At 43.7% G+C, this 9,709-nt stretch overlaps 1 protein-coding gene across 1 annotated transcript; it reads left to right on the top strand.

The window, feature by feature from the left end:
* The first annotated feature begins 8,628 nt into the window (after positions 1 to 8,628).
* On the top strand, positions 8,629 to 9,432 carry LOC121815625. The gene is made up of 2 exons (XM_042227326.1): positions 8,629 to 8,706; positions 8,839 to 9,432. The coding sequence occupies exons 1-2, from the start codon at positions 8,632 to 8,634 to the stop codon at positions 9,430 to 9,432; spliced, it is 669 nt and encodes a 222-aa protein (XP_042083260.1). The 5' UTR covers positions 8,629 to 8,631.
* The last annotated feature ends 277 nt before the right edge of the window (positions 9,433 to 9,709 follow it).

Here is a 9,709-nt window from a genome sequence, read left to right as displayed (position 1 = left end):
AAGGCTGGGATGGTCAATTTGGTAAAGTAAATCCGTTGGGCATCTTTCTTTGCCTTTAGACAACAATTCTGATGGCAAAAGAGCCAAACGGGACAGGCAAAAAAAAAAAAAAAAAGGGATTATCAGAGTATTTTGATTCTGATTCTGCTTTTTGTCCGATTTTAGATCAATTGTGTTAATACAGCACGTCAATAAAAACATAGCTGTAAATTCAGACATGTGAGTGTGGCGTGGGTGTGGTCTCTGGCCGCTGCAGAGGAGGGGTGACGCAGTGAGCTCCCGGGGCGGCGCAGGGGCGGGGTGAACAGGTGTGCTGGGAAGTGAAGGTAATTGCCACTCTTTATATTGTAGCGTCCCTCCGACAGAAGACACAGACGATCAGCGTTCCGGTTACCGGTGTTTATTCAGAATAGTAACACGGGCTACTGTGGGCCGTAGCCAACGCCAAAACAACAGGGAAAAAGCGGGCTCTCCAGCAACAAAAACAACCCCGAGACTCTCCTCTCTTCCGCTACACACACACCCCCATTCTCTAACCCCCGCCCCCCAAACACTCTCAGCCATCCACACACACGCTCTCCTCCAGACTCTCTGTCATTGGTAGCTGATCTGATTGACAGGCCAACCGGCCTCTAGACTACTGCACATTCAAGGACACTCAGTAAATCACTATGCTGCGGGTGTGGTCCAACTATGCCATAAGTAACTGGTAATTCTGAACACAAAACACTGATAACACAACAGTCAACTAACTTGTAACCCAGTCCGTTACACTACCCGACCCCTCAAAGTCCCTCGCCCACGAGGGCAGATAAAGTCTCTCAGATGGCCTGGTGATGAACGGTGCCTCCTTGGGCGAGGGCGCCCGGAGGGAGGTGGAGGAGGGGCCACGTCTGAGGTGGCTGTGGGTCCAGGGCTCACAGGGCTCACAGTAGGGGCTGTAACAATGGTGGTGGCAGAGTCTGTAGGGGTGGAGTCCAGGTCCGTCTGACTGGATGGCCGTTCCTCCACCCCCGTCACAGCACACTTTACATCGGGCACCAATTGGTCCTCCTCCTGAGCTTCCTTCCTCTCACAGTAGTGGCATCCGTCCTGGGCACAGGGTCTGCGGGAAAGCGCATCTGCGTTTCTGTGCTGGGCCCCAGGTCTGTGCACAACCTCAAAATCATAAGCCTGCAGCTCCTCAATCCAGCGTGCTAGCTGTCCCTCTGGCTCCTTAAAAGACATAAGCCAGCATGGTTAGTTCTGACCGTAAAGTGGAGGCCCCCGAGGTAGTACTTAAAGTGGCGTATGGCACATACCACTGCGAGCAGCTCCCGCCCTGTGACACAATAGCGGCATTCAGCTTTGTTGAAGGCCCGACCTGGGCTAGCACTGCACCAGATTCGACACTGCTGGCATCTGTGTCAAGGACAAAAGGGAGGGTGGGGTCAGGCGGAGAGAGCACTGGGGCCCCCACTAGGGCTTCCTGCAGTGAGGTGAAAGCTACCTGGCAGCCTGCTGTCCACTGGAAGGTCACACCCTTTTGGAGCAGGTGGAATAGTGGCGCGGCTATGCAGGAGAAACCCCTTACAAACCGTCTGTAGTACAACGCCAAGCCCAGAAAGCTCTTTAACTCCTGCACAGATTTTGGGGTGGGCCAGTCCTTAACAGCTTAGATCTTATCATCCATGGTGCCGACCCCCCTGGCCCCCAGTCGGTGGCCCAGGAACGCAACCTCACATCTCATTAAGCAGCATTTCTTTGGGTTGAGTTTTAGCCCTGCTGCCAATAGCCTCTCCAGGACCCATCTGAGGGCCCCAAGGGCAGCGTGGAAAGAAGCACCATGGACCAAGATGTTGTCCAGGTACACCACACATTCTCCGTGGGGAATTCCAGTGAGCACCTTATCCATGAGTTTCTCAAACGTGGCAGGGGCATTGCAGAGGCCGCAAGGAAGAACTTTAAATTGCCATAAGCCTCCGCTGGTAATAAATGCAGTCTTTGATCTGGCATCTGGTGCAAGGAGTACCTGCCAGTACCCGCTGCGTAGGTCTATGGAGGAGAACCATGAGGATCCTGCCACAGTGTCAAGGGTCGCATCTATACGCATAGAGGATATGGGTCCTTCTTTGTCACCTTATTCAAAGGCCAGAAATCTATGCAGAACTGGCAGTCATCCATCACTTTCTTTGGAACCATAACAACCGGGGAGTGCCAGGGGCTGGTGGATGGTTCAATGAGTCCAGCACGCTGCATCTCTCGCAGAGCCCTCTCCGCTGCAGCCTGTCTGGCGTCTAGGCCTCATCCGAATGGGCTGTGCATCTCCAGTATTGATGTCATGTTGAATGAGGTCAGTGTGGCCCATATCATACTCTGAGAAGGAGAAGCAGTTCTTGAAGTCCAGCAGCAGCTGCCAGAGCAGGCCCTGCTCGCCAGCAGTCAGTCCATCGCAGTTCTCCTCCCTCACAGCTGAGCAAGAACCAAAACGCCTCTTCAGAGCCCGACCAAAGCATCATAATGCCCCCTGCCCTCTGGGCTCAAAAGCAGCAAGCTAGACAGGGCATCGCCAGTAAGGCACATAGCTAGCTGCAGTGATTTCTCTTCAGCAGACCACCCACCAGCCCTGGCCAACAGTTCAAATTGTGCATAAAAAGCTTCCCAGTCAGCCTTGCCATCATACCTGGGGGTCTTCATGGAAGCGTGGAAAGTGCCTCTATACGTCGGCATGTCTTTCTCCACACCCTCAGCCGCTGTAGAAGTCCCCAACGAGCTCTATCGGCCACCCGAATGGTGAGAGGATGCAAAGCCGGCTTCTCTTGCCGTATCCGCGGTCGTTTGTCTCACCCGCTCTCTGTGCTCCGCGAACCTCCAGTTCGTTACAATATGTTCGCAGCAACAGTCCGAGGTGGAAGAGCAGACGTGACAGCAGAGAGCGGGAGTGACTGTGTCCCAGAGAACCTGAAACCACAGTATTAATAAAAGTATTGCTGTCCCCACACCTGTGTCCCATGGATGCTTTACAGGACAAACGTTACACTAGTGCCGAAACCCTGGCACGATGTCCGATCCCCAGCCCGCTTCACCTGCTTCCCCGGCGGCACCGCCGCCCGCCCAGCCGGCCGGCTGCCCAGCCCAACCGCTGCAGATCTTGGGCCAGATGATGTTGGACATGGCGGCGATGGCGGCTCGTCAGGCTGCCACGCAGGACCACCAGCTGGCGTTGCTTCGCCCAGCCGCCCACCCAACCGCTGCAGATCTTGGGCCAGATGATGTTGGACATGGCGGCGATGGCGGCTCGTCAGGCTGCCACGCAGGACCACAAGCTGGCATTGCTTCGCCAGCAATCAGAGCAGCTGCTGGGGAATGCGGCCGCGCCGCCGTCATCCCTCCTCTGCAGCCGGCCAGAGACCACACCCACGCCACAATGAGATTGTGCTAAAAATGGTGATACAAGGGCAAATAGTTTTTAAAGGTGAATTATAAAGGTAAAATCGAAAATAGTGAAAAATGGCCTATTACACCCTGGATCCCAGAGGGTTAATCCAGTAAATCAAAAAATTTGTTCAAGACAGTGCAAATTTCTGGCATTTTGTGTAAATTTAAGCATGTAACAATTTGATTATTTCTAATAAAAAAAAAGATTGTGAAACTTAAGTTAGACTTGTATTTATAACTGAACCACCTCATGACATGTAGCTTTCTAGATTTTATACTTATTAAGCTACATACAGTACATGAAATCAAAATTCATGTTTCATGTATTTGAAATGTTTAATTATGTGGGCTAAAGAAAACAAAAAAGTTACAGACTATGTTTGTATGAAACATGTGTATATTTACTTTATAATAATATATAATGCAGATTACAAAACGTATGTATGTATGTGTAAAGAAATGGTTTTGATTTTGCCACCCTATTTGATTTCTGCGCCAATCTAATCTCTCTAGATCCGCCCCTGGAGTCTCTTTTTAGAATTCAGATGATTTAAGTGTGTTTGTTTCTTTTGTCAGACACTTAAACTGCTACAACAGCAAATGTGTCACCTATATGAAGTTGAGATAAATCAATGCTCTTCAAGTATTCAAAATGTATTCAACTGTTCTTTGGAGCTTAATTCGCTAAGCCATTAAATTCTAGCTGAGTCATTTCGCTTCGTCTTAATTAATGAGCCCACTTTGGAGATTTATTCTTGGGACCAATTACAGCATCTATGACTCTATGGCAAAAATCAATCATTGCTTCTATTATGACATCATAAGTGACTAAGCAACTCTCCTGAATGACATTATGGCATCAGTGAGTAGAAATGACTTTGTCAGAGGCACAAAATGTGAGGCCGAGAGACAGATGATTAACAAATCTCTAAGTCTCCAAGAGTTACTACTGAATAATGTTACACAAGTGCTTTTGTGCACTTTTTAATTAATGTTTCAGTAGATTAAAGTTTTAGCAAAGCATATTTTACATGATGGTATAACATTTATATCTTCAAATATTTATGAAAACATTTCAAAGGTACAGGTACCTAAAGTAACAATATAAAACATTATTGGGTAATAACTTAGCAGTGGTTACTATTTATTTTAAAAAAAAAAGGATATTTTGTGACAGTGTCCTGTGTTATCAGTTCCTAAAAAAATCACAATTTATTCCTTCTCTCTTTCAGAGGATAGACCCTAATGTTATCCATTCTTTTTTTTTTCAACAAATACAAAATAGAAAGATATATCTCTAACATTTTTGCGTCTTTTGCACTTTAAATAAGGTGACATGAATAAAAGTGGAACCGCATGCCAAATGATACATTCTGACAAATCCCCTTCTCAACCCTTTGTCATATATATCCAGCTTTAAGTATATTTTTAGTCACACAACCAACATGTTTCCAGGAATGTTCACTGTCAGATCAACTTTTCCACTGTTGCTCTCATGGCATTTTGTTAATTTTGTTTGTTTTTGATTTTTTTTTGCTACAGCAATGTGAAGGATCATCGTGCCTCAGTATACATGTTGTTGCTGAGGATGAATCCTATCGACTTTAGTCTTTCTCTGAGTTGATCTGACCAACTGACAGGTTGGATTTTCTTGTTAGTTCTTGAAATCATTTATAAATTCAACTGTGCTTGTTAGCACAATCTACCCAGATAATGTTAGCATTCTAACCAGCATCCATATCTTATGTGATTCTTAACTGATTTATCAAAATCAACTTTGTAGTTACATAAGTGTTACTATTAGAGTCATCATCCTTTTTTTTTAAAGTGCTTTGTTGATGATACATTTGATTACAGAATTCTTTAGTTTCGCAAAACATGCAGTTCATAAATCTGTCGTACCTCATTTCTAACAGTTCTGCTTCTGTTTCCAGAGGGAATCAAAGCAAGATTCACTGGTTGCCTTTGGGTTGGCAATTTAACTTTCTTTCATATCAGTCTTTCATTTTTATGAATGGTAGAGTTGTCCTATTTTTGGTGGGTCTGTATGCATGAACTGCGGATATATTTTCATCCCAGGATGTCACATAATTTCATTTTAGCATTTGCCATGTGCCAGTCAACATTTTCCTCAAACTGTCTTTTAGTGTTAGTGGCACTACTTTTTCTTGTTTTGAAAAACAAGTTGGGAGCAACATACTGTAATCAAGCATGCCACACATTACTACCAAAGAAAACATTGTGGTTAATACCCAGCAGCAGCTATGAGAAGACATAATTGTTTGGTTTTTTTTTAGCCTTTAGGACAGAGGAACAAAGACTAGAAAGCTGAAAGAAAGACATGCAGTAAAAGGCTTCAGGGTGGATTCTAACCCAGGTCTCTGTGTTGGCCTTGCAGAAATGGGTCACCAGCTCAACCCAGCGAGCTAAACCAGCAAGAAGCCATAATTATTTCATGCCTTGATCTGAATTCAACGTTTGTCTTATTGTAGACCATTCATTGTTTCCAACCAGTTTTCAGCAGTAACATAACTCATACTGACAAACAGAACAAACACTGACATTGTGTTCAGCTATAGGTTGGTAATAAACATTATATCTAAGGCAGTTCTTAAAAACTAGAGCATATAAAACTTTATTTGAATCAACACTGTAGCCTCTCCTATCACTTGGGCCCCTTGCCTCTTCATATAAATATCCACCTTCAACTTTAACAACATTAATTTAATGAAATAATTTATAGTGAGCTCATATCACTCCAGAAAGTCCATGTGGGTGCAATTCAGGTGTAAATGTTTAATTTCTGCAGTTGATTTGAGGTTAGAATGAGCCTAAATAAACTCTCTGGAAGAGAGATTACCTACAGCCAAATGTGACTTATGAGAAAGACAGCATTAAGGAGTTGAATATTAAGGAGTGATTATTTTCTTGACAGTCCTCCGGGCATTTTCCTGTGTGACTAAACCCAGATATGCTTGGATCATTTTAGAGTATTCATACCTGCAGTACATTTAAGTTAAAATAAAAAGGTCATAATTACAGCATAGATGGCTATAATAACATCATTTTATTTCACATTACCCACTCACTATGACTGCAAGTCAAACCGACTCCTCAGCATATGTGAATACAGTTGTTGTTAAATACAAGCCCTGCATTTCTAGAATGTCATCTTTGCTACAATAAGAATAACAAGCTTTGCTTTTAGCCTGATGATTCTACATGAAACAAAAAGGGTTTCATTTGACAGAAGGACTGGGGGTTTATTTTTTCAACCGGAACCATAAATAACAAAGTCACAAAAAAAACAATGTTTGATGCTGTCTATGTATGTCACATGTGTTAGTTTCAGTTTCTAAAGTGAAGTGATTTACAGTCCCTTTGTTTAATACTATTACAAATGGAGTATTTGAAGATGTCCCCTTTGATCATAAAAATATTGACAGATTAATGGACAATGAAAATTATTCTAAGAGCTGACTGTCAGTGCCTAGCCCTGTGCCTCCTTCTTGGAGCTTTTTCTTAATTAAAAACTTTTCTTCATTTTCCAGCAGCTCTTGAGATTGGCTGGCAGGGAAACTCTCCTTTTAATGTCTCACATTATACAGTATTATATAATTCATAACTGCTGGACTAAAGATCAAATTACAGCTGTTTTTGCAAATTTGATTTGTTGAAATTACAACAAGTATGGATATTTTAATATGCACTTTAGATTCCAAATGGCAATGAAAACAGTGTCCCTGCCAGTTCCCTCTCTGGCCACTTGAGGCTGGTTCCAAAAGCAAGCCAATCCCAAAAGACTTCCATATTAAAAGTGCTGGTGTAGCCTGGTGCTACTCTTAATGACCAGGTTTGGCACCTCAATATATATCCCTAACAATGTTGTTTGATTAGAGTTTTTCTCGATTGCTTAAACACTATAAACAATCTTGTGAACTCAGTTTTCATAATGCCACTTTCCAAAAAAGCACACCCATTTCCCTGAGCTATAAACACCATGCCCCTGCTTTACCACGTGAGTCAGATGTGGTGAACTGTTACTGCAAAACTCTACACACTAATCCCTTCATTTGTCAGTGCTGACACCATGTGGTCACTTAGAAAGCACTAGCAGTCAATAATATTACAGTTTTTTACAGTCGCTAACAAGCGTTTGTCCAAACAGTTGTCACATTTGCAAAACTCTAAACACAATTAGCACAGCGATCGGTCTGTTGTGGCCATACCATTCACACATTTCATGTCGTGTTCACCCAATATGCAGTCAGTGAACACATTTCCACAATGCTTACATTTTCTTAACAGACAAGCTATACCTCCCAACAAAATATGGACTGTTTTTGTAGTATCTACGAATGTTAACACACAACATCCCACAATAGCAAAAACAATATTCCAAACCGTAGATACAGTATAAAAACCTCTGCTTCTGCAATGATATCAGTACAAAAACAATATCAATATCAAAAATATATCTCAGCTGATAATAAACAAACAATTGAATAATTGACACACAGCTGATTTATGTTGGGTAAATTGGGCCAACCACAGCTTCTTCCATTCTGGCTTAGACTCAGTGGGGTTTATAAGGCAAGACCTTGAGGAGTGATGTTTTTGGAAACAAAAAAAAGACAAACACTGTAATGTCTGGTCGAGGAAGAGTAAGAGCAAGGGGCCCAGGGAGAAGAGCAGGCCCAAGGAGAGGGCAAGGTAGAGGTGTAAGAATGCGTGGTGGTGGCATTCCAAGGGCTGCAAGAACAGTAGTCAGTGATGAAATCCGTGCCACTATCATTGACCATGTAATCAACCATGGTCTTTCACTAAGAGAGGCTGGTGAAAGAGTGCAGCCCAATTTGAGGCGGTCAACGGTTGCCTCCATTATACGCATCTTTCAACAAACCAACAGGTAAGTATTGCATTTTACATGGATTGTTCCTATTCTCACTTGACATGTCAATATGGTCATACAGTAATGCATATGTTGAATTGTCTGTCTTTCTAAAGAATGCAACGTCTTCCACCCTCTGGGGGAAGAGGAAAGCTCCTCAGTAATGATCAGGAGCTTGCCATTGTGGAAATGGTTACTGCAAATAATGCAATAAAACTGCGTGAAATACAAACCAGAATTGTGGCGGACCATGAGATATTTGACAATATCGATAGAATCAGCCTCACAACCATTTCGCGGACATTGTCCAAACAAGAGTGCGGATGAAGCAGCTCTACACTGTTCCCTTTGAGAGGAACAGTGAGAGGGTCAAGGAGCTACGACGACAATATGTCCAGGTACAGTGTATATTCAATCCAATGTCCAGTTCTATAAGCTTTGCACTTTGCAAGTAGGTAACCTACACAATACTAGGTTACAGTACAGTATGGTATACAGTACTAACATGACTTACATAAACTTTGTTTCAGAGAGTTATGGAATTGGAGGCCAACCAGGCCCCTCATGAATTCATATACATCGATGAGGCAGGATTCAATCTGGCCAAAAGGCGTCGACGTGGACGGAATGTGATTGGTAAAAGGGCCACAGTTGATGTGCCAGGACAGAGAGGGGCAAACATTACCATGTGTGCAGCAATTGCAAATGCAGGATTACTCCTTCACAAATGTCAGGTTGGACCCTATAATACAGAGCGCTTGCTTGCCTTTCTCAATGATCTCCACCAGCGCCTGGTTCCAGAGCAGGGTCAGGAGGGTGAAAACATGAGGACCTTTGTAATTACCTGGGACAATGTGGCTTTCCATCACTCGCAAGCAATAACAACATGGTTTGAAGTCCACCCAAGACTGGTGAGTCTCTTCCTTCCACCCTATTCACCTTTCCTCAACCCCATAGAGGAGTTCTTTTCTGCATGGGGTGGAAGGTTTATGACCATCAGCCACATGACCAGATGTCCCTCCTTGAAGCCATGGATGCTGGCTCCAGGGACATCACAGTTGACGATTGCCAAGGGTGGATCCGACATACCAGGCGGTTTTATCCCAGGTGCATCGACTTGGTAACATCAGATGTGATGTTGATGAAAACATGTGGCCTAACCCTGAAGATCGCAGAGATTAGATGCAATTTTTTGCCTTTTTTTAGCCCCCCTCCCCCCCTTTTTATCTTGGCTTTTTGCTGTTGTTTTTTTGTTCAGAATGCTCTTGTGTGTTCCATGGATATTTTGTTCACTGTAAGCAATACTGTGACACTTTCTCTGTCCTATCATACCGTGTTTCTACTGTACCTCCTGTAGTAAACAGTAAAGACACAGAAACTTGTTTGCTTTTTACTGGAATG

The sequence above is a fragment of the Haplochromis burtoni genome, unplaced genomic scaffold (genome assembly GCF_018398535.1).
Source record: "Haplochromis burtoni strain Fernald_Lab_line unplaced genomic scaffold, NCSU_Asbu1 Contig_255, whole genome shotgun sequence".
In the NCBI taxonomy this organism is placed as follows: Eukaryota; Metazoa; Chordata; class Actinopteri; order Cichliformes; family Cichlidae; genus Haplochromis; species Haplochromis burtoni.
This window is presented reverse-complemented; position numbering and strand designations above follow the sequence as displayed.